General features: G+C 39.7%; 1 protein-coding gene across 3 annotated transcripts in view; it reads left to right on the forward strand.

Moving 5' to 3' along the window:
• The first annotated feature begins 5,702 nt into the window (after nt 1-5,702).
• LOC143849513 (putative sphingolipid transporter spinster homolog 2) overlaps nt 5,703-25,390 on the forward strand; it is an 80,781-nt gene continuing 61,093 nt past the window's right edge. The window contains exons 1-3 of one of the 3 annotated variants that reach the window (XM_077358570.1): nt 5,828-5,965; nt 11,195-11,326; nt 13,819-13,888. In XM_077358570.1, the coding sequence (XP_077214685.1) occupies nt 11,269-11,326; nt 13,819-13,888 (128 nt within the window). In that variant the 5' untranslated portion in view covers nt 5,828-5,965; nt 11,195-11,268. Of the gene's footprint in view, nt 5,966-11,194; nt 11,327-13,818; nt 13,889-25,390 lie in introns of all 3 variants that reach the window. The other 2 variants (XM_077358571.1, XM_077358569.1) reach the window with 2 other exon arrangements.

Genomic DNA, 25,390 nt, shown 5'->3' on the forward strand with positions numbered 1-25,390 from the left:
TGTACAAATTTAGCCTATGATCCAAATCCTAATCTTTAGAGGATGAGAGGCATAATCAAGTTTGATTCACTCTTTGGATGTTCAAATGAAGTTTTAGAGTGTTAGGATTGATGGTCTTGAAGTTTAGAATGCCCAAATTTATAGAAAACACCACATATGACCGTTCAGGGGCATTGTGGTAATTCCTGCGAAAATTCCCAACGGCTATAATTATGGCCGTTATAGAGTTCTCGGAGTTCCGGGAATACAAACAGAAGTTAGAAAAATTCTACTGGACCATTTCTCGGAGTTCCGAGGAACGAGCTCGGAGCTCCGAGAATTCTCCCGGAGTTCCGAGAAGCCTAACAGCAGCAGGTTTTCAACTCTTGTTTCTGGGCTTCCAATATTTCACCAACTTGGGATTGTTATGAGGGTTCTAAAGTGTTGGAACACCACAAGGACAATCACTTATATATTTTAGGGGTGTGTGAGATTACTTAATTTATGCCTCTAAAATCTAAATTAAGATTGGATCTTTTACAATCTAAATTGACTTCGATCTTCAATGCGATTCTTCAAGTCTTCATTAGTCTTGGACTACGATGTCTTTGGCCTTCATGATGTGGTCTAATGAGAGCTTCTTTGGTCTCAATCCAAGCAATCTTGTCTTAGCACTAATGTGATCTATAACTTAGACAATCAAACACATTAGTGATCATAAATCACTTGTGTATTGGAATCATCAAAATAAGATGGGAATGCCAAGGTGGAAACCATTGGGCTTACAATCTCCCCCTTTTTTATGATGACAAGCACAAGAGATTTTTTAATAAAAAGCACATATATTTTTCCTTATACTAGAATTCTCTCCCCCTTTGGCATCAATAAAAAAGATTGGGGTAAAAGAGAAACAAATGGATGAAATATTCAATTTAAAGCTCCCCCTTTTTCAAGGAAAAAAAAAACCTAGAACTCCCCCTATTTAGAATTTTTATTCAATATAAGAGGAGATAATAAACTAATCATAAAAAGATATTCAGTATTAAGCAAAAAGCCCCTAATCTAAGCACATATGAAGAAAATCATATGGGGGCTTTGGGAACCCAAGATTTCTTGGTTCCACCATAATCCCTAATCTTAGATGCACATTGGAATTGGTAATGACCATTAATTCCACAATAATGGCATCTAACATGAGGGTTAGATAAGCTAGTTCTATCATAAAATGCATGATTAGATTTATGACTAGCTTTCTTTAAGATTATGTCAATTATTTTATCTCCATTTAGGAATCCATGGAGACATAATCTTAATCTTTCATTTTCATTATGAAGATGTGTTATTTGATTTAAAGAATCATTAAATTCATCTTCATAAGATTTGGAAGAGCTTGCCATATTTTGAAATTGTGCTAATTGGCAAGTTTTCTCATCCAAAATACCCTTAAGGGTTTCAATCTCAAGTTTAAAATTTTCAAGTTGAGCTTGAGATTTGGAAGAAGATTCATTTCTCAAAAAATTAAGTTCATTTTCTAATTTTGAAATAGATTTCTTTTGAACTTTATTTTTAGAAATTTGAGAATGCAAGGTTGAGCATAATTCATCATAAGATATTTTTTCACAATCACTACTTGATGAATTACAAGATGGGTTAGAGTTTACCTCATCTTCATGGGTGAATGCCATGAAGCAAAGATCATCTTTTTTATTTTCTTCCCCTTCACTTGAGCTTTTGCTCGATGTGCTTAACCCATCCCAACCGGCGGCAAGAGCCTTATGCTTCTTCCAATCCTTCTTTCCCTTGTACTTTGAGGAAGACGACTTGAGAAGTGGACAATCCAGTCTTTTGTGTCCAATCTTCTTACAATTGTAGCATCTTAAAGCTCCCTCAACTTCACTTTCTTCTTTCTTCTTCTTTTTATTCTTTTTATGTTTATTTCTCCATAAGCTTTTAAATTTTCTGAGCGCTTCTTCTTCATCACTATCTGCCTCACTTGAGGATGATGAGTCTGCTTTTACCTTGGAGACCTTTAGAGCTAGAGATCGACTTTCTTTTTCTTTCTCTTTAGGCTTCTTCTCCTCTTATCGGCTAGTAAGAAGCATCTCATGGGTGATGAGAGATCCTACGAGCTCCTCCACAGTAAACGTCTTGAGATTCTTTGATTCTTGTATGATGGTTACCTTTGGATCCCAATGTGGAGGAAGAGACCTAAGCAATTTACTCACAAGCTCATCAGTAGGATAAGATTTACCAAGATTAGCTAATTCATTTGAAATTTTAGAAAATCGGGTATACATATCGGAAATACTTTCATTTTGACCCATTCTAAACATTTCATATTTGCTCTTTAATAAGTTTATCTTGGAATCCTTAACTTGTGATGTTCCCTCATGGGTAATGGCAAGTGTATCCCAAATAAGCTTGGCGGAATCAAAAAGAGCTACTCTATTAAACTCCTCCGTAGATAATGCGCAAAACAAAGAGTTTATAGCTTTGTAATTTAAATTTGCATGCCTTTTCTCTACGACACTCCATTCTTCAAAAGGTTGGGAAGGCAAAATGTATCAATTTTCAACAATGTGCCAAAGTTCCACATCTATTGAAAGAAGATAGATGCGCATTCTTGTCTTCCAATGTCCATAATTGGACCCATCAAAGAAGGGAGGTCTAGTTGTGGAATGGCCCTCCGGAAGTCCGGTTCCATTTCTATCCGTCATTTCACAAAATAGAAAGTTGCCAAAGATCTTATGATCTTTCCCTTGTTGAAATTTTTTTTAAAAATTTACCAAAGATTTTTTGGAAAATAAAATCTTTTAAGAGCTTTTGCTCTGATACCAAGTGAAATTCCAAGGGTGGTCCCGAGTACGGCAACTATGAGGAGTGAATATTAATTAGGTTTCTAGCAAGTTTTAATCCTTTTAAAAACTCAAACCCAATTTGGAAATTAAGAGATCAACAATGAAATTCAAGCACACAAGTTAAATCTAAAGGTGCAATGCAAAATAAAGAGCAAGAGTTTAAGAAAGAGTGCACCCGAGATTTAAAGTGGTTCGGTCCTCAAAACGCGAGGCCTACTCCACTCCACCAGCCAAACCCGTTGATGGCTTCACTATGTGATCTTCTTAACTTCGGCGAAGATCGGTGCCGATTACAAATTCCGATTACCTTTAACCTTGGTGAAAATCTTCACCACGGAGAGTGGGCTACGCTTCTCCGAACACTCGCCCAATACAAGTTCTTTGAGTAAGAAAGAAAGAACAAAAAATCCCTCACAAGGGTTTACAAAATGTAGAAGATGTACAAATTTAGCCTATGATCCAAATCCTAATCTTTAGAGGATGAGAGGCATAATCAAGTTTGATTCACTCTCTGGATGTTCAAATGAAGTTTTAGAGTGTTATGATTGATGGTCTTGAAGTTTAGAATGCCCAAATTTATAGAAAACACCACATATGACCGTTCAGGGGCATTGTGGTAATTCCTGCAAAAATTCCCAACGGCTATAATTATGGCCGTTATAGAGTTCTCGGAGTTTCGAGAAAAAATCTCGGAGTTCCGGGAATACAAACAGAAGTTAGAAAATTTCTACTGGACCATTTCTCGGAGTTCCGAGCTCGGAGCTCCGAGAATTCTCTCGGAGTTCTGAGAAGCCTATCAGCAGCAGGTTTTCAACTCTTGTTTCTGGGCTTCCAATATTTCACCAACTTGGGATTGTTATGAGGGTTCCAAAGTGTTGGAACACCACAAGGACAATCACTTATATATTTTAGGGGTGTGTGAGATTACTTAATTTATGCCTCTAAAATCTAAATTAAGATTGGATCTTTTACAATCTAAATTGAATTCGATCTTCAATGCGATTCTTCAAGTCTTCATTAGTCTTAGACTACGATGTCTTTGGCCTTCATGATGTGGTCTAATGAGGGCTTCTTTGGCCTCAATCCAAGCAATCTTGTCTTAGGACCAATGTGATCTATAACTTAGACAATCAAACACATTAGTGATCATAAATCACTTGTGTATTGGAATCATCAAAATAAGATGTGAATGCCAAGGTGGAAACCATTGGGCTTACAACTACTATTACACCTCGTTTCACATTTTTTTCAACCACTATTTGGATACTATAGAACACTTTGAATCACTAAATAGACACTTTCAATCACATATTTCAACCACTAATTTGTCACTACAGACACCCACTAAAAACCTAAAATAGTGGTTGAAATTGGTTTTGCAAAACCCTAACAAAATCCTAAATAGTAGTTGCAATTGGTTTTGCAAAACCCTAAAATGCATAACCTATGAAGCAGTGGAAGATGAGAAAACCTATGAAGCAATGAGTTTTGCATCTCTCAAATCTGTAAAACCCATTGAAGCAATGGAAGACGACAAAATATGTAAAAAAATAACCCATCTCTCAAATTGAAGCAACGGAAGATGAGAAAATATGTAAAAATAACCCATCTCTCAATATGTAAACAACCCATTGAAGCAATAGAAGATGAGAAAATATCTCTCAAATCTATTAAACCCATCTTTCTAATCTGTAAAAATAACCTATGAAGCAGTGGAAGATGAGAAAACCTACTTCAACGGCATGTAAAAAACTGCAGGTGAGCTTCAACGACGGGCTTCACCGGCGTGCAAAAACGGTGGCTGGGCTTCGACAGTGGGCTCCACCGGCGATGGGGTTTGGTAATTCCGTCGAAAAAGGGAGTAGTAAAGGAAAGAGAGAGGTAAGTTTGAAAAAGTGAAAAAACAAAGAATAGACGTGAATATTTTATTCGAATAACTCTGAAGGGCATTTTGGTCCTCCCAAATATATGAACGGTGTGAAGCACTCTTCATCGGTTGTTTTCAAAACACCCCTGTCTTTTTAATATTCGTGCAAGAAAGGGATTTTTTTGGTCATTAACCCGAAAAGAAATGGAGCCAAAATAAAAAAAGGGGAAATGATATCAGCACAACCATATTTTGATTTTTTCACAAACCATCTTGTATTTTTAGTATTTAAAGAGCTGTCAAAAGGTTATTACATTTCCCAAAAAGCTAAAAGAAGAAAAACACATCCAGTTTTGTGCAAATATCATAACATGGTTGTGCTGATAACATTCCCTAAAAATTTTTCGATATTTTTCAAGAAAAACTGCAAACGTACTAGACCTTAGATTTTTATTTTGATAACATTTTTTTTAGTTATTTATCAAGGATTTGCTAGCCAATTTTGGCGTTCACTGCCAGCTTTTTTTGCATGAGAGATCAGCCACACAGGCCGACTATTTGGCAAATTTTTTCTTATTCATTCAACTCATCCGAGGTGCCTAGTCTCAGATGCAAAAGCCAGCCACGAAATGGCTTTGGGCGAAATTGGCTACCAAATCCCCAGTCCGAATGGGGAGACCTCATGATTTTTACAAGATCAGCGGTTTCGATTGCACATAAATGTTTCGACCTTGGAATTGATCGTGACCGTTGATCCTTACAATACGGTCAACCTAGTCGTTATCCAAAACAAACAACCAAAAAAAAAGGGCAGTGATATCCCCCCCCCCCCCCTCTTATGGCTATTCCCCCCCCCCCCCCCCCTTTAACAGTTTCCGTTAACTTTTATGAAGGGGTGGAGAAGCAACCGTTAACTTCAAAAGCATAAAAGTTAACGATTTCTGTTAGGGGGGGGGGGGGGGGGGGGGGGGGGGGAGAAATATGCCCAAAAAAAAGGCAAAAACAAATGTAAGTAAGAATGTGAGCGAGAGCATGTGACAGATACGGTGTATCGTCTCCTCCTATTCTCGTATATTCATTAAAGCCAAGAACGCCAAATTAACAAAGCATTGACATATATGAGAGACGGAGAAAAAGAATCAGCAGTAGTAGAACAAAACCCTTTGGAGCCTCAGTCTGTGGGAATGGCAATAGCTCAGGAGCTCCAAGAAAATCCGGTCCCAAATCACGAACCTAATCCATCCTGGTTCACTCCAAAGAGGTACGATCTCACTTCTATTTCTCTCCCTCTCTCTCACTATATATATAAATCTCATCTTAGCAGCGTTTCAAATCCCCTAGGCCATGTTTGGATTGCAGGAAAAGTTTGGAAAGGAAAAATATTTCTAAAATTTCTTACTTTTTTATACTTGAAAAAAAAAACATAACTTGAATTAACCCTAATCAATTTTTACTTAGAGGAATCTTCAATTTATGATAATATTCATCTTAATTAACCATAAATCATATCATTTCCCTCCACATTGTGGAGAGAGAAAATTTTCCCAAGAAAATATTATACGTCGGAAATGTTTTTCTTGCCATCCAAACCTTCAGCTAGATCAGATTAGTCTTCTACTTCTTATTTAGTGTTATTTACTATGTGAATCTCATTGAGTTCGTACATAATTTAACTGTAATTAAGATGATTCGGCATAATCAATGAAGAATATTGGAACTTTTAAAAATAGGGAGAAACTATAGAGGAGGAAAAATTAAGAGGTTGCAAAGGGTTTTTTTTACCTAGTTGGGAGCATCCCTTCAAGGTATATTAAAAAGCGTTTGGTAAAGGACCCAATGATAGGGGTGGGGTCCTTTTTGTTGTAGAAGTGGTGCAAACCCAAGGTTTCACGGGTTATTCTGGAGAACCTTTTGGAGCTTACTGGGTTAATCTTGACATAAAATAGTACAAACCAGTCCCCAGACTAAGTGTTTGATTGGTAAGTCTACCGTGTTAGGATATTTACTTTAAGCTGATCGATGGGATAATTCAACAACCAGATTTGAAATCTACCTAAACCATGGTTTTAAATTTCAGTCTATTCGGGAAATTGAATTTAAAAAAAAATAAAATAGTATTATTCCAAAATTTCGGATATAATAAAATATTACTTTTTTCTATTGCCAGATTTCGGACTGAAACTGAAATTTAAAACCATGACCCAAACATGCATTGCAAATAATATAACACAACAATCAATAGAGAATATATAAATGTGGAAGCAAAAGTGTAATGTCTGATCACAATCTAAAATACATAAAAGAAAGGGAAATTTGTGGCCCAAACAACCTTTATCTAGGGTGAGTAATCTTGTGAATAAATACGATCAAGGGCTCAAGGCCTATGGGTAAAGGGGTACCAGTGAGTCACAAAACCAGGGTTAATGGGCTGAGAATATCAAAGTTCATATCTTACCCGAAAGGTAATCACATTGCCCACGGTTCTCATGTAAAGGAGGTCCAAGAATGATGGCAGAGGAACTGAGAATAGTAGGTCGAGTTTACTTACGCAATAGTAGTCAACACCTCTAGATCATGCCAAGAGGAAATAAATGGTGTGGATGTGATAGCGCATACCCCAAGACAACTAGATCTAGAAAGTAGGGCAAGATAGTTATAATGATGTAAGGGAAAAGAAGAGGAAAAGTGACTGCTATGATGAACAACCTTGAAAACAGTCCTAGAGACTGTTGGAATAGAATATGGACAAGAAGACAACCAAGGGGAATAGAGAGACGAGGAAAAGTAAGGGGAAAATAAGATTGTAGCAGCCAAGGCTACAACAACAGTTAAGAGACGATTTTGGAAAAGAAACCGTGAGGTGAGGGAGAAAAGAATGGTGAAAGAATAAGTGGAGAAGAAAGGAGAAAGAAATGCAGAGAGAAGAGAGAGTCGAGAAAGAAAGAGAAGGAGATGAGATGAGAGAGGAAATAAGAAAAGAAGAAGATTAGAGGAGAAAAGTAAAGGGGATGGATACCTTGCGCGAAGGGGGAGAGATTTTTCTCCTTTTTGCAACAAAGGAGGTGGAGAAACTCGTTTTACGACTGCTCGTTGGGGCCTGCACGAAAATCACTTCAAAATTAGGGTTTTCTCCCCTCTTGGCCTCTTTAAATATAGCTTAAGTGGTTTTAGTGATGGCCCACTCCAAGGGCCAATATGATAAAAGTAGCTTAAGTAACTTAAGTCATTAGATTAATGATTTAAATGCCCCTACCTAATAATTAAACAAATGCTAACCACTAAAGTATAATATGGGTAATGTAGGTGATGGAATGTGTGTGAGGTTTTGTGGGCCCTAGTTGATGTTGACAACCCCCACATCTAGGTTCTAAAATATTAACATAATGAAATATAAAATCTTAGAGGCTAGACAAATGGAAAATCTATTAGGTCAGATCACATCAATTCTCTCCGGCTGGGAGTCGAGTAAAGTCTGCTAAGTGGTGGAATATGGCCTTGCGAAGATGTCACATCAATACGGCATCCAACCATGAACCCAATCTCCCTTGCCAGCAAGCTAAGCATCGTCAATGAAATGCTCGACAGGTCTTCGGCGTCCACGTGCTGACGAAGTCACCTCCATAAGATGAAGCAATGAAGGTCTTAGTAGAATCTCCAAAGTATGAAAGAATGAATGTCGCCAGTCGCGAAATGATAGTGTCGAAGTACAGTCATTATCCAAGTCAATGCTTAATATCTGGCTCCGATGATGTGGATATGCAGTTATCTGGTACGGATCAAGGCTAGCGCGCAACCGCTCCAACACCCCTTGGCATACCTCAATATGATAAACAAGATCTTTGGCTTCAGTGCTATACCGACCTGGGTAAGGTAAAGGGATATAGTAAAAAAAGGTGGTGAATGGAAAAATCGAAAACAGTATCAAAAGAGGGTGTACTAGGGCACCTATCGATGAAACTATAATGAGCAAGCTCTGCTTGAGGCAAAATCAAGTCCCACTGTTGTGATCTCTTTCTGCTAAACATCTCAGTAAAATTCCTAATCTACGATTGATCACCTCCATCTACCAATCTGACTGGAGATGATAAGTACTACAAAATTGAAGTGTGTTTCCCATTGTCTCCATAAATTTTTCTAGAAACGAGACACTACGGAGAACCTAGCTACACAAATCGAAATAAAACAAGTCACATCTATGAACCTATCAACACTAACAGCAATGAAAGCACATCCCCTAGTAGTCGTAATGATAGGGGAATGAATATATGACTATTTGGAAAATGATTTTTAATAGACTGATTTACACCGGATTGGGTCACACAAACCGTCCTCACAAGATCCCCATTAAGTACTGTTGCGTTGTGCTCACCTTCACGGGATTGCTCATTCGTCTCCTCATGTAGAGCTCCACCATCATGAGGATCATTCTTCGTTCATGGTCATTTCTACCCTCATTATCTACGTGTTCTACCAAAGTGTTCTGAGGATTAAATGCGTGACGTGGACAGTGCATTGCATTGTGAACCGGATCACAACATGTGAAATATTTAATGGTAGTATCTTGTGGTTCAAGATCTAGAAGTCTACGCCATGCACCCGTCTCATCTGCGGGTAGTCTCGTGGTCGTAATTTTAAGAGGAAGAGTTGAGTTTGAGCAAGTAGCCACGGGGCCTCTATTGGTTGAGATAGAAGGGACTCTGTGAAGGTCATTCGTCTCGCCTCGCCTTGCACAAGTGGATAGGTTGGGCGAGTATTCCTAAGAGCCATGGCTTCCTTGGGAGCCTTAGGCCCAAGATGTTTGTTAATAGGAGTCTAGGTAACTCTAATCGCTGCTAACATGTCTGAGTGTTGATCCAACGTAGCTTGAGTATGTTGTGCCCATGATGGTGGTGTTCCACTTTGATCACTAGATACTTTTAGAGACCTTCTATCATGGTTTTAAATTTCCCCGAAACGACCGAAATGTTTCTGTTTCAATTACCACCGAAATGAAATCTCAATGAATTCCTTCCAAGTCATTATTTCCTACCAAAATTCCCAAAATTTAACCGAAGTTCTTGAAATTCGACCTAAATGGTCTGAATGATAAAAAAAAGATGTCAACATATTGAACTGCACAGCAAAGTAACTGTATCTTTTGCATGGGATGTCAATTCGGCACGGGACCGGTAATACCTCATAACTTTATGTGGTATTGACATAAGTTGGGGACCTTGGAGGGGAGATTGGTCATTGTACTTTCTTATACTTCATTTCATTATACTTCTTTATTGATTTTACTGTCCAGACTTGTGCGACATTTCATATCATTGGGTGTTCGATGTGATTATGCTTATGTGATGGGTTCAAAGTATGTATTTGTGCTTATTCTAGCATTTCCCAAAGTTTCATTTTAAAATTTCATCATTTGCATATGTTTCTATATGTTCTGTTGGTTTTACAAGATTTCCACCGAAATCGAAATGTTTCCATTTCTGTGCCGACCAAGACCTAAATTTAAAACATTGGGTGTTGTTGCTATTAGTGACATTAGGAGGCGAGGGCTTACTGACGCAGTGCAATCTACAAGGAGGTGAGGGGATGCCAAATCCGAAGTAGATGATAGACCCTTGCAATCTACAAGGATAAAGCTGAAATTTGGGAGAGAAGAGGCAGCATTCAACAGTCCCAAAGCCCTCTTCCCAGAGGCAAGAGAAAACCAAGAGAAATCTCTTGTACAAATCCCCGAAAAAAAAACAAACCCTAAATTTTCATTTCATCAAAAGCTCCTTACAAAATTGAAAATGAGGGTTTATATAGCCCAATACAAGGTTTAAAACCCTAAATTACCCTTACTAAATGAAGTGACTAAAATGCCCAAAAGACTAAAACTAGTTAAACCATCCCCTAAGTATTAAAACAACTAAAAACTACTTGAATGAGTTTTTTTAAAGGCCAATGTAAAATTTGCTAAAGGGGATGCCCTGTATCACTTACGCTACGGCATAAATTCTCTCAAAAGCTGTATGGAAATTACAATAATGGACCTTGAAAATTCTAGGAACTCTTGGGCACTAAGATTAATATAAGCTTATTGGATCTCAAAACTTAACGACAGAGGAACCACAGCTGTAAATTTCTTGGTCTCAAGTCCCTTACCAAATGGAGTGGTTGAAGTTGAAAATGGTCTAGCGGAATATTAATACTTGGTATGCATGCCTATTTTTTGTTGGGAGATAATATGAGGTTAATACTTCAAAAGAAACAAGTAGGAATATACTAAAACTTCTGGTTCTTTCTTATACTGGGATAAACTATTGGAATTGATTGTTTCTTTTCAACTCTAAGCCTTTATTCTTAAGTTTCAGTTTAGGTTCTATATTTAATGTTTTCATCGATTAATAGGTTTTTTTTTTAATATCATCAATTAATAGGTTACATATGATTTGCCGTGATTTATTTCTTGCAACACTTAAATTTATCCGTAAACTTCTTAATGTCCTGTTTTCAGGTTGCTCATAATCTTTTGCATAATTAACATGCTAAATTATGTTGATCGAGGAGCCATAGGAAGTAATGGTGTGAATGGGAGTCTACAAACATGCACAGATAGCGGTATCTGCACTTCGGGTAGTGGAATTCAGTAAGTTATATTGGGTGATGTTATTTATTATTACTTGGATATAATATTACTTTTTAAGCTTTTATAATGATTGAAGAAATCACAATTTTCTTATTATTGTACTTTAGTTTGACCTTGTGTTGACTTCCATCAGGATCTCACATGTTTGCATTTGGAACTATATTTGATTTTCCATTATATTTCTGGAACTATATTTGATTTTCCATTATATTTCATCAACTCGGTAAAACTTGTTGAATGCTTTCATATTTTATATTTGAATTATAAGTATTAACTGTTTTCATTAAATAATATAGAAGTGAATTTGAATATATCCCAAAACTGCTAATACAATATTAATATATAGCCAAAGTGCCTAATTGAATATTTGAGGCCAAATTTGGAGAGGAAGAACAATTGGAAATCTATTTGTTACTTTCACCTTTTATGTTACTTTGCAGGAAACAATTTTGTATACTTAGTGTGAGAGTTAAATCCCTAAATCTAACAAAAGTACATCTCGATTACTTGGTTGGCCTATTACTAGTCCAATTGACTAGCAAAGGAAGCTTTCCTTGAATTTTGGAAGCTAAATTTGGAGGGGTGTAACAATTGGAAATCTGGTTGTTACTTCATTTTCTTGTTATTTAAAATTAAACATTCCAGTAATATTTTATGAGTGACATCACTCCATTAATCTAACCAAAGTTCATCTTAATCTTGATACTTAATTAGCTTGTCATTGACCCACTTAATTGTCAGAAATATATGCTTACCCTTCATTTAGGGTTCTTTGATCTTCAATATCTATATAAATATTAGTTAGCCATTATTATAAATATTAATAAGATGATGGAAATAAATCTGATTCCTTTTTCTCTCAAATTCTCTTCTCCTCTTTCTCTCTCTTATCCTTGTATTAGATTCAAAGAGTTTTTTTGAACTATTAACTCATTAAAAATAAAATCAAGGGCCAAAAACTACCAAAAAAGTGTGACAAAAAGTATAAATCTACAACAATGCATCCCATTTGACACCCTCAGTTTAGTACTAGTAACCTCACAATTTGCCAAAATGTCCGCCATACTATTTTCTTCGTGCTGAATATGAGTAGAGACGTAGTCTTCCAAGCAAAAAATGATATTATCCACATTTTATTTAAGATTCGCCTTTACTTTCATGAAGGAGTCTCATCTTTCAGCCATCTAATAACATTGAGACTGTGACCTTCAATCCCTAGTTTATGGGAGCAACATGACATCATCCGCTAGGACTATTCTGAACACCAAGAACTTCTACCCTGATTGCATTACTCTCATCACAAGAAGTTGCATAAGTAAAACAATATTCCTGTTGGAGTCCAATATGGTGCCTCCACATTTCACCACTCTAACATAATTGTTGTTCACAATAGATAATTTACTATTCTCTCAAGTTTAGGAGCCGACCAAACTTATGGGGATGAGAAAGAAAACATAAAGTACTTCTAATGTACCATTTTGAATCTATAACTGTTCACCAAATTTTTATCAATGTGAAAATTACACAAAAAATATCGGGATCAAATTTCCCTCTTTCAAGAATAGGTTTAATTAAAATAGCGGGGACATACACTTCTGGCTCTAATAGTCATAAAGAAAGAAAATACCTCTGATTATTCATCAAGAGATTCCCTAGCTAAAATAATTTATAAAGCCTAAACAGAAGTTAAATTAATGATTTGTCCTGATGCTTCTTTTGAGAGTCATTGGAGTGGGGACTCTAGATAATTTTGTCGTGATTCCTTCTAGGAGTGAAATTCTTTAAAATTTGATATCTCGAACAACTCTTTCTTGTAAAATATTCCTCCTGGGATAGGAACTTTGAGTTGTAGAGAATCTTCACTATTTTGGCTCTTCTTTTGTAATATAGTCATAGGGAATCTTAATATCTTTGACAATTGTTATGTAAAAGAGATCCCTGGAGAGGAACTCCTTTGAGTCATAGAGAATCTTTAAAACTTTGACTCTTCTTTTGCGAAAGAGTCCTCCTTGGAGAGGTACCCATTTGTGTTATAGAGAATTTCAAGAACTTTGATTATTCTTTTGTAAAAGAGTCTTACCGGGAGAGGAACACCTTTGAGTCAAAAAGATTAACTACTTTTGACTCTTCTTTTGTGAAAGAGTTCTCCCAGAGAAGAACTCATTTGAGTCATAGAGAATCTTAATTTCCAAAAGGAATTCTTGGAGTCTTGTCTCGTTTACGAGTCCTTTTGAAGAGAAACTCTTTATTATCTTCACAAAAGAAGTCTCTTTGTTAATCCGTCTTCGTGATTTTTAGATCCATGAAGGTGACAACATGGAGATCAATAGGTGCTAGGTGTTGAATATTCACCATAGAAACAATCTGGAGATCAATCAAAGCAGTAATTTGAACATCTACTGGCGTGATGAACCAATCATTTAAAGGTGTGATAATCTGAAAGCTGTTCAATGTGACGATCCACAATGTGATCGATTCTTGTTGCTTTGTAGGGATAGCCGCCTGCAAGTTAACTGGATCAAATTGGAGATTGACAGGACAAGCTAGCAGGGAGTTAATCTGGTAAGCTATCCCTATCATAAAAAATATTTGGGAAGTTATCCCCGGGGAAATGGTGCTATGATTTATTGGTGTAGTAACTTGCAAATCAATTGGCGATGGAAACTTCAATTTATAGAGGCTTTAATCTGAAGATTGGTGAACTTCAGTAAATTATTTTTTCTTTGAGGGCTATTGTATATCTCTTCCATCGTTATCCATTTTCCTAGGGGTGCAACTCGGGTCGGGTTGGGTCGGGTTGAGGCCAACCCGACCCAACCTGAGGAATCCATTTTTCCAACCCAACCCGACCCAACCCGGCTGGGTTCACCCCGACCCAACCCGATTTGCAACCCACCCAACCCAACCCAACCCGATTTCGATTTTTTATTTTTTTTGATGGGTGCCAATCTCTGATTTGTAGTCAAGGTTTTAAAATCTTCGGTCGAAATTTAAGGGATTTTGCCAAGAAATCTGGAATTTATTCGTTATTTAAATTATAAAGAGATAAATTGGGAGGAGTTTTATATTTGGGATTTGCTAGGGACCATTGTACAGGACATTTCGGGGCGGGCTGTTGCATGAGAGTGCAGCCACATAGGCAAAGATTTTGTTTTATTCATTCTTTCATAGGTGGCTGCACTCTCAATGCAACAGCCTGCCCGCGAAAGGCCTTGTGAGATAGTCCCTGGCAAATCACTTTATATTTTATCTCGGAGAAGATGAAAGAACGGTTCGGAGATGAACTGTAAATCTTATCCTTTCAAAAGGGTGGCTGACGAAGTGCTTATATGTTCTTATCCTTTATTCGTTTAAGAATCTGCTCACAGGCACGTGGCATTTTATGATTCGTCAATGTAAGAGAGGTGAACACGTGGGATATAATCGCCCCATTTTTCCCTGGCCACGATTTAACATCTTCCCGAAACTGCAGCCGAAATTTCGGTAATTTCAACCGAGATTTTTTACCGTATAAAATATTTGAATACAATACTCTTCATATGGAACCCAAATTCGGGTTTCGGGTCGGGTCGGGTCGGGTTGCCCGACATCCCAACCCGACCCAACCCGATTTCCAATTCGGGTTGATTTTTTCCAGCCCAACCCAACCCAACCCAACCCGATTTGCGAAAAAACCCAACCCAACCCAACCCAAATTCGAGTTGAACCCGACCCAAGTTGCACCCCTACATTTTCCTAGATCTTCTCTATGGAAATCTTTTTTTTATAGGAAGGAATTTCTTCTCTCTTTTTTTTACCAAAAGTTTTCTCTGTTCTTTTACATGCCTCCTTAGATTTTGGTCATGGCTTTCCATCCACCTTTCTCTTTTTTTTACGAAATGTTTTTACCCTCTCTTTTATTTACCACCTTAGATTTAGGTAATGGGTTGCCAGCCACTATTCTTTTTTACTGAAGGTTGTTACCTCCATTTCTTTTATTTACCTTGGATTTAGGAAGACCCATATGTAATTTTGTTGGATTTATTTCTTAATTTTACAATTCTTTTTTACCGAAGGTTGCTACCCCCATTTCTATTATTTACCTCTGATTTAGGAAGACCCATGTGTAATTTTGTTGGATTTATTTCTTAATTTTTGTGTAATTTAGTTCTTTACAAGTGTATTTGAACACATAAAGAGGTATATAACCATAATAAACTAAGCTTATGAAGTTTGTTAACTTTGGTTAGGACTCTTTATGATAAATACTTTTAAAAATTAAGACTTCTAAGGTCTTCAAACGTCAATTGAACTCTTTAAATTTTTAGAGACATTTGTTTTCTCAACTCAGATGGGTTTCTCTGGGTTCTATTAAAGATCTTAGCCCATTACGGTTTATTCAAGATCATTTTTAGAGTTGACTTCTTGGCATTGACAACACAATTTGAGTTTACAATGACTCCTTAAATATAATATTTATCTTTCCTTTTCTTTGGTAAAATTTTCGATTCAACAGTACCTGAGAAGACGATTAGAGAAACGAATTTGGAAATGGGGAATTCGCTCTGGATATTCTAACCATGCATCGACCAGGCGAGCATCGAGATCATGGAGAAATTGATGGACGGTTCCTAGCACATTCTAGACTATTCTTGATTTCTAGAATTTTCTATATTGTTTTCCTTAGTTTCTAGCACATTCTAGGATATTTTAGGATATTATTGCAATTTCTATTTTAAGAATTCTAACTTGGGTTGGAAGTAACGGTGCAGTGCCTATAAATATAGGACAAAAGAGTTGTATTAGACATCTTATGGAATAAAATTTTAGTTTCTTTTATCTTTTCCTTATGGATTCAAGGATTCTTATTTCTTCCTTGTGGATTCATGGATTTTATCAAAGAAGACGGTGTTCTTCTTCAACCGGATTGAAGACGGTGATCTTCGCCTTTCCGCACGCTTCCGCCCGCGTTCTCGTCAATTGGCATGAAGAGCTATTGTCACTCTGGCACACTTGATCCTCTCTGAGTGACTCTGAGTGATTCCAACCGTATTTCTCCTGACCATCCTCAATTGCATCGATCCATTTTAAGCATTCCGACTCGCAATCTCCATACCCAAAGAAGGGCGGAACAAAAGATAGATCCATGGGTGGTGAATTTCGACTACTTTTAACGGTTAGGATCAAAAGTAAGACTAGGAAATTATGGATGGCTACTATTCCGGTGGTCTTTGTAAGGAAGAAGAGGGTTTGCTTGGACAATTAGGCAAAGAATGGTGAAGCTTCGCGTACCTCTATTAAGGGTAATCGGATGGATTTCCTAGGCTGATTTTATGCTAAAAATTAAGGAACAAGTGGTGTCCTTATCAATATTGGGTGGGTGATTTGCAAAGGACAAAGGGTATGTTGATGGAACTTGAGAAGGATAGGAGGTGAAATCTTTTCTCTCAGTTCAAATCAAGATAACAATGACAGAAGCTTCAAGGTTTTGGAAGAAATGATTAAAAATGGGCTTAACTTACTAATTTTTAGGAGCTAACAATGCTAAGTTCCCATGAACAATTAAGGTGGGAGGCATCAGTTGATTTTAAGGATCTTTAAGTTCAATTAGAATCAACAAAATAAGGGGGGATTGTTCGTGGATTTAAGTGGCTTGGGGCTGTTTTAAGAAGGAATGAGAGGCTTTTTTCTAGTGGCTAATTTTGGCCAATGGGGAAAAGATATTATGTGGCTATTTGTTAGGAAGTTGGGTTTGAAATTTAGAATTAGGAGATGGGTGTTCGGTGAAACACAGAAAAAGATTTTATTCTGCTAATTTGGAGGGGTTAGTGGGTAAACTTTTAGGGAAACAGGTGCCTAAAATTAAGGAAAAAAGAGGTCTTCTCAGGTAGAATTAGAAGGTGGGAAAGAGGAGTTTGATTTGGGCGGTCATGATATATGGAAAGGAGGCTAAACTTTGGGAAAAGTGGTGTAAAATGCCTATTTTTGAGGAAGTCTAACTTTTCCTGGGAAATAGGATATTTTCAGTTTGGTAAAGCTTTTCCAAAGGATTTTGGGTAGTGACTATTTTATAGGGAAAGAGGATATTTTCTGTTTTGAAAAGGGAAGGGAATGGCTAAAAAGTAGGAATCTGATGTCAATTGGTTGTGGGAAGATCTACGTGAGTTTGCTAACATACAGGGTACTCGGTTTACATGTGGGAGGCAAGGTTGGGCGGTTTACTGCTGAAACAAAGGTGGTCTTAATGGTTGGTTCGTGGGCTGAAAGTTGAATGGGTCGTTGGGTATTAAGGACCGGTTTGAGTAAAAGATAGGGGACTGGTTTTCACTCGAAGATCTCAGGTGGGGAATCGAAGTAGTGGCAACCGAGTGATTTGGGCTTAGTTTTCAGGGGGTTTGGAATTGGCTAAAAAGTAGGGGCTGGTTTAGGCAGGGTTTAAAATTTCGGTTTCGGTACCTATTTTGGACCCGGTCCGAAATTTGGTATTAAGCTTCGAAATTTGGGTTTGAAATTTCGGACCGAAATTCCGAAATTTTGTAACATATTTTTTTTAATAAAAAAAAATGCCATTAAAATGAAATTTCGGACCGAAATTCCCGAAATTTGGTAATTGGCGAAATTTGGAATTTCGAAAATTTCGGTCGAAATTTAAAACCATGGGTTTAGGTTAAGTTAATAGCAGTTGGGTGAAGGCTTAGGAAGATGGATGGATGTCGGTTGGAGATCCAACGGATTAAGGTTTGATGGAGCCACAATAATGATGGCTTGCACCTAAAAACTAATAGGGATTTCCACTGATGAAAGGCTGAAATAAGAAAAAAAGGAGGTTGTGGAGAGCACAATTGGGTTTGCGTGAAAATATGCTCCTAGAATCTAGGGAAGAGAAAACTAATCCGAAACGGAAGCTCGATGTTTGTGCGGCAAATCCGCCTAAAAAAATCTTGCCTCTCGATTGGTGGGTAAATGGTTGATGCCAACGGTTTCGATCTGAGGAAAAATCCTCGCTTTGATACCACTTGTCGCGGGCGGAAGCGTGCGGAAAGGCGAAGATCACCGTCTTCAATCCGGTTCAAGAAGAAGAACACCGTCTTCTTTGATAAAATCCTTGAATCCACAAGGAAGAAATAAGAATCCTTGAATCTACAAGGAAAAGATAAAAGAAACTGAAACTTTACTCCATAATATGTCTACTACACTGTTACTTCCTATCCAAGTTAGAATTCTTAAAATAGAAATTGCAATAATATCCTAGAATATCCTAGAATGTGCTAGAAACTAAGGCAAACAATATAGAAAATGCTAGAAATCAAGAATAGTCTAGAATGTGCTAGAAACCGTCCTACATCAGAAATGGGGGCTTTTCCAGAAGTTGGCTTACAACAGATTCTCAGCCCTTTCATTAGCCAATGGATCACCCGCACTCTCTCCACTAGTCTCAGGTCCCTTGATGTTCATGTCGAAACCAAGACCACAGATAATATCTCGACAATTTCTTTCTTCCATTCAATTACGGATAATCGAAGAGAATGCTGATGATGCATTCTATAAAGTTACTGACACTTCTAGCCATACATTTAAAAAGTGTGGAAATTAGTGTCGACACGTGTGGACACATGTGTTGTGTCGGACACGACATGGCACGTTTGTCCGCAATAAATTCAAAGTGTCGGCTAAATCATAGGTTATGCGAATTTTCAGGTTGGGAAGGGACTAGAGTTTTAGTAGTTTTCTCAATAATAACAGCATGTGTACTGTATTTAATTATTCGTTGAAAATTTGAAATTGATCCTGCAGTTACAATTGAACTCTATGGTAACTTTTGGGTATTGTTACTCTAATGTATGGTTGAAAATGTTATTTAGATGGTAAGGGCAATTTTAGAGGCTATTTAGTCATGTCCAACAAATGTAACAAGTGGTAATGAGAGTCATTCTAACGAAACAGGATCCTATTAGAAGTGTGTATATGCCTAAGGGCAAGATGGTCATTGTACTATGTTCTCTCTCTCTTTTATATATATATATATATATGCACACATAAGTGAGGGGGAGACATCCCTAACTCTCTTCTCTTCATTCTTCTTCTTCTATCATGGTATCAGAGCTCTAGTGGTTTGGTGCCTGAGGGACATCCATTGGAAGAACCCATCTTCCTCTTCATCATCTCCATGCCTCATGCTCCTTCCTCTTCCATCCGGCGACCACTCCAATCTCCACGTTCTCCTCTCTCCACTCGCGTCACGCTCGTCAACTAACGTCCCTCATTCACACCTCTCCACCAACGCCCCTCTCCACTCACCCCTTGTCCAACGCCCCTCTCTCCTCCCGTCCTTGGATCACTCTTGGATTGCCCCACCTCACGCCTCTCACTCCACCAGCTCCTCTTACCCTTGTCTTCATCATCTCTCAACGTCCCACAATCCACCAGCATCAACCAGCATCTCTCGCCTCTCGACCTCCACTCCTTCACGCCTCCACTCCATCAATCCTCCAATCGTAAAACTCCTAACTTAAACCCTCTCCATTAAACCTTAGACCCTCAAACCCTTGTAGTACTCCCTCCTTGGGCTTGAACCGCTCTCATTCATGACCTAAATCATCTTAGCACATTTTTTATCCATTTACATGACTCCGATTATGTTCCTTGTTTCTCTTCTCCTACTGCTAGTACATGCTATGTCTTACATCCGGAGCTCCGGCCAGTCTGTTCTGCTCACATCACATATGTTCGTCTTTCTGGTGTGTCCACTTCCTTCTCCGCCGGCTTAGACACCCATGATGGCTATGTCCGCGTCTCTAGGGCCAACTATGATGAGGTTTTATGCTTGCGTGCGCACTGCCAGCCACGTCTTGCGCCTTCCGCCCAGCCCAGTAGTTCACCTGCTTCGCTTCTTACTACCTCTGCTATTGGATTATTGATTCTGGCGCCTTCAACCATATGACGGGTAACCTTGCGTCCCTTTGTTCGTTAAGCCTCTTCATCCAGCCTCTACTGTTACTCTGGCTGATGGGACCACTATACCCATCTCTGGTATTAGTACTATTTCCCTTCACTCTGGTCTTCCCTTATCATCGGTGCTTTGTGTTCCTAAGTCTCCATTTAATTCACTTTCTGTTAGCCAACTTACCAAGAGTTTTAACTGTTCTATCTCTTTCTTCCCCTCTCATTGAGTTTTTCAGGATCTTTCGACCGAGAAGACGATTGCTATGTGTCGTGTCGGGAATGGTCTCTATCACCCTGATTGTAACCCTCCTCGTGCCGTGTTGCATAGTTCTGTTGATGCCTATCAGTGGCATTGCCGTCTACGCCATCCCTCCCTTCAGAGACTTCAGTAGTCCTCTGTTCTTTCTAGTCGTCTTCAGACCTTTCAGTGCGAGTCATGTGAGCTTGGGAAGCATTATCGTGTGTCCTTCCCCTCCAAGGTGATTAGTCGCGTCTCGAGTCCATTTGAGCTCGTACATTCTGATGTCTGGGGTCCTTCCCGGGCTATATCTCTTCGTAGTTATAGTTATTTCATCATTTTTTGTTGATGACTTCTCCCGTATGACCTGCTTCTTTCTTCTTAAGGATCGGTCGCAGGTGTTTATTGCTTTTCGTACTTTCCATGCCGAGGTTACTACCCAATATAATTGTCGTATTAAATGTTTGCGCACCGATAATGCTCGAGAATACTTTTCTGCCTCTAATGGCTTTCAGAATTTCTTATCCATTCATGGAATTATCCATCAGTCCTCGTGTGCCTACACCTCTCAGCAGAATGGTGTAGCCGAGCTGAAGCTTAGGTATTTGTTTAATATAGCCTGTACCATTCTCTTTCAAATGTGGGTCCCTAAACCCTATTGGAGCGTGCTATCCTTACCTCTTGTTTCTTGGCTAATCGGCTTCCCTCCTCTATCCTTGATGGTAAATCTCCTTTTTCGCTCTTACATCCTCATCGTGATCCCTTTCCTCTTACTCCACGGATTTTTGGTTGTGTTTGCTTTGTTCACAACTCTACTCCAGGTTTGGATAAATTAGATCCTCGAGCGGAGCGTTGTGTCTATCTGGGCTACTCTCGTACTCAGAAAGGTTATAGGTGTTACAGCGCCGGCTCTTTGAGTTCGTCTCTTTCTTGACTTCTCCTGCTGAAAGCAGTCCCATTGTCTTCGTCCCTCAGGTTCCACTTCCTCTTCCTGTTCTCCCTGACCCTTTTACGTCCCCTTCCTCTCTATTGTAGGTTACTTCGGCTTTTCCTCCTGCTCACATGCAGGTCTATCGGCGACGTCTGCGACCACATGTCCATCACCCTACACCTGAGGCAGCGCCTTCTCTGCCCAAGATACAAGACCACCCCCATCTCAGGTGTCTCCTCTTTCCTCTTCAGATGTTCCTGTAGACTCTCCTATTGCTTCCCGTACTCGTTTTCGTACTACTAAACATCCTATCTCCTCTGTTGTTTCTTATGATCATCTCACTCCCTCTTTTCGCAGCTTTGTCTCCTCCTTGTCTTCTATTTCTTTACCCAGGTCTGTACCAGAGGCTCTTGTGCATCCCGATTGGCATGTTGCCCGGATATTGAGATGGCCGCTCTTCAGGCCAATCATAATTGGGATTTGGTTCCTCTCCCTCATGGTGCTCAGCCTGTTGGCTGCCGTTGGGTGTTTGTCATCAAATACTTGCCTAATGGCACTGTGGAGCGCCTTAAGGCACGCTTGGTTGCCAAGGGATATACCCAGACATTTGGTGTTGACTACACCGAGATATTTTCTCCAGTTGCCAAAATCCCCTATGTGCGAGTATTTATCTCCCTTGCTATTAACCGAGGTTGGTCCTTATATGAGTTGCATGTCTTCATGGTGACTTGACTGAGGAGGTCTATATGGAGCAACCCTGGGTATGTTGCTCAGGGGAGATGTCCTCCTCAGTGTGCTGACTTCAGAAATCTTTGTATGGGCCCAAACAATCCTAAGGCATGGTTTGGGAGATTCAGTGATGCTGTTGTTAGTAGTGTGTATTGTTGCCTTAAGGACATAGTGGTCATTTTGTATCTTCTCTTTTATATAAATACATTAGTGAGGGGGAGGATCCCTAACTCACTTTCTTCCTCTTCATCCCTTCTCTCTAACATGGTATCAGAGCCCTAGGGTTTTGATCCCCTAGGGACCACCATCGACACCTCCATCACCTCTCGGCCCTCCACCTCCCCTTGCCCCACACCTCCCCTCGTCTCACTCTCTCTCCCATCCCTTTCTTCCTTTCGGCCACAACTCTCGGCCCTTCCCTCGGCCCCCAACCCCTCGGCGCTTGGCGCTTGGCCCTCGGCCCTCGACCCTCGACCGTCTTCCCTCGGCCCCCAGCCCTCGGCCCTCTTCTCAGCCCCTCGTAAACCCCCCTAATCTCTCTCTCTCTCTCTCTCTCTCTCTATCTCTGTCACACTTCTCTTCACACCCTAATCCTCTCTTCTTCCCTCGTGTATTAGATCTCCTTATCCTTCTCTTCCTTCCGTGGCTTCGACTCCTTGTCGCCCCTTTATGATTTAGAGGCTCTCTCATGCCTCCTCGTCTCTTGTTTACTCTTGGAGCCGCGCTCTCTTTCCTTGACACCTCTCATCGCCCATTATCGTCTTTGGGCATCTTCGCTTCATTTTCTTTACATGGATTCCCCCATCATTGAGTATCTCTCTCTTGGGCAGCCTTCTGTGGTTCCTCCCCTCAGCGTCACACACCCTCCTCTTTGTATAGTCCCTCTCCTTCAGTAGATGGCTCATTCCCACCCATGACCACAGTTAAGCTAGACAGTTCAAACTATTTGAATTGGAAAGTTACTGTGGAGACATACCTCATTGCTAGGGGGAAGGTCTCTCTTATCCGTCGTGATCCTCCAGCTGCCACGGATCCCACTTATGAGAAGTGAGAACAGGATGATGCTCTCATTCGTACTCTCCTCTGGCCTCTGATGCACCTTTCGACTTCTCGACAGATTTGGGATCACACCGCGATTCTCTATTATGGGGTGGCAACCTCGCCCGCATATGTGCCACCTATTCACAGTGGATGCATCTCCGGCGGGGTGACACTCTTCTTTCTACATATTATAGCCAGTTTGTTTCTCATTGCCAGCAGTTGGATGTTTTGATGCCCCTCATGACTGATCTAACTACGGCCACCGGGCAGGGGGACCAACTTCGTGACGTCCACTTCCTCGAGACTTTGTGCTCAGAGTTCCTTCCTCTTCGCCAACAGATCTTTAGATCCGGTACTATGCCTTCCCTTCAGAAGGTATATTTGCGTGCCCAACAGTGCATTCTTGGTGATTCTATGTCGGGCCCTTTGTTGATAGCACTGCTACAGCGGCATATGGAGTGGGTGATGGTGCTACCCGTGGTCGTGGTACCTTTGGTTGTGGTCATGGACGTGATTCTGGCCGTGGTGGTTGTGTTGCTGGCCGCAACCTTGCTGCTGGACGTGGTGGCTATCCTCGTCCCTTTCGTTCTCACTGTCGCCGCGAAGGCCATTATCTTGAGACATGTTATGCTTTGCACCTTGACTTGCGCCCTTCCACTGAGCCTCGCCTTGGCCACTCCGCACACATTTGAGCACCGGATGCTTCTGAGTCCTTGGCCTCTTCATCTCAGTTTGGACCTGCGCCTGCTGCTGATGGGGTCTTTCTCTCTCGTGCAGACTATGATTAGTTTCTAACACCTCATGTTGGCCAGCCACCCTCCGAGTGCCGATTTCGCTCAGCCACGTAGCTCCCCTGCATATCTTCTTACTAGCTCCCTCTCCTTGATCATTGATTTCGGAGCCTCCAATCATATGATAGGTTCTTCCTCTCTTCGTTCGTTTCGTCCTCATTATTCTCAGTCTATTATCCTTGCCGATGGGAGCTCTACTCCTATCTCTAGTGTTGGGGACATTTCCCCACCCTGGCCTCACATTGTCCTCCGTCTTATGTGTCCCCAAATCTCCTTTTAGCTTGCTTCTAGTCAGTTAGCTTACTAAACATCTTAACTGCTCTGTCTCATTTTATCCATCTTATTATTTATTTCAGGATCTTTCGACTGGGAGGACGATTGGCTCGGGCCGTGAGGTGGATGGGCTCTATCGTCTCGACTATGGCCCCTCCATTGCCATTTTGCATAGTTCCATCAACGCCTATCAGTGGCACTGCCGCCTTGGTCATCCATGTCTCGAGAGTTTATGGCGGACCTCTATTATTTCATCTCCTGTTCAGTCTTTTCAGTGCGAGGCCTGTGAATTTGGGAAACACCGTGTGTCGTTTCCTTCTAGGCCTGTTAGTCGGTGTAACGACCTGAATTTTTACTGCATGGATCGCTACGGGCAACAAAACATATTTATTCCTGTAATTACGCAGCGGAAGGTTAAAGTACATCCTGAATTTACAAAAATCCCAAGTATGACATATTTAAAACCTTTTTACATCTGAGGAGATTGACTAGGTTTATCATTTCCGTATTTCCTCAAGTGGCTTTCACACTTCTCATAACTAAGGTTCCTCATTGACAAATACTCCCGCATCCAAAGTTTGAAATCCTGGTGGAAAAAAGTGGGTTAGGAGAGCAGGGATATATAAGCTTCGACAAGTGGTTGAAATCAATAATAAGAGACAGATCTATAAAAATATGCAGTATTTTGTCTAGAACATAATGAGTCAAAACTAATACTAACAGTATTTTTGGTAGAAACAATCAAACCAGATAGTGGAAAAACAAACCAATTAAAAGCCAATAGTTTCCAACAGCTTCCATTTCCGAAGTTTCTTGTAACGATCAGCCTCTTCCACGTATTGTCCGCTTTGGCCTTGGCCCGCTTCTGCTTTTGGGTAAGTCGACGGCTCAGAGGTACAAACACGTCACACGAGAGATATACTGTCCCACATATACTTCTTCCATTTCTTTCTTTTCTCATTTTCGTTCAAACTTTTTGTGCATATGAAATCCAACATTTCGTTTTATTTTCAAGAACATTTCATCTTTTTGAATCAAACATGATTTTACCAAAATCAAACAGTAAAACAGATAAGAAATATCAAAATAACATATAATCATATCCCCATCACTTTCATTGAGAAAAGATACAAGTCGAG

This window comes from Tasmannia lanceolata, unplaced genomic scaffold (genome assembly GCF_043159265.1).
Source record: "Tasmannia lanceolata isolate RefF3 unplaced genomic scaffold, GAP_Taslan_0.1 ptg000018l, whole genome shotgun sequence".
In the NCBI taxonomy this organism is placed as follows: Eukaryota; Viridiplantae; Streptophyta; class Magnoliopsida; order Canellales; family Winteraceae; genus Tasmannia; species Tasmannia lanceolata.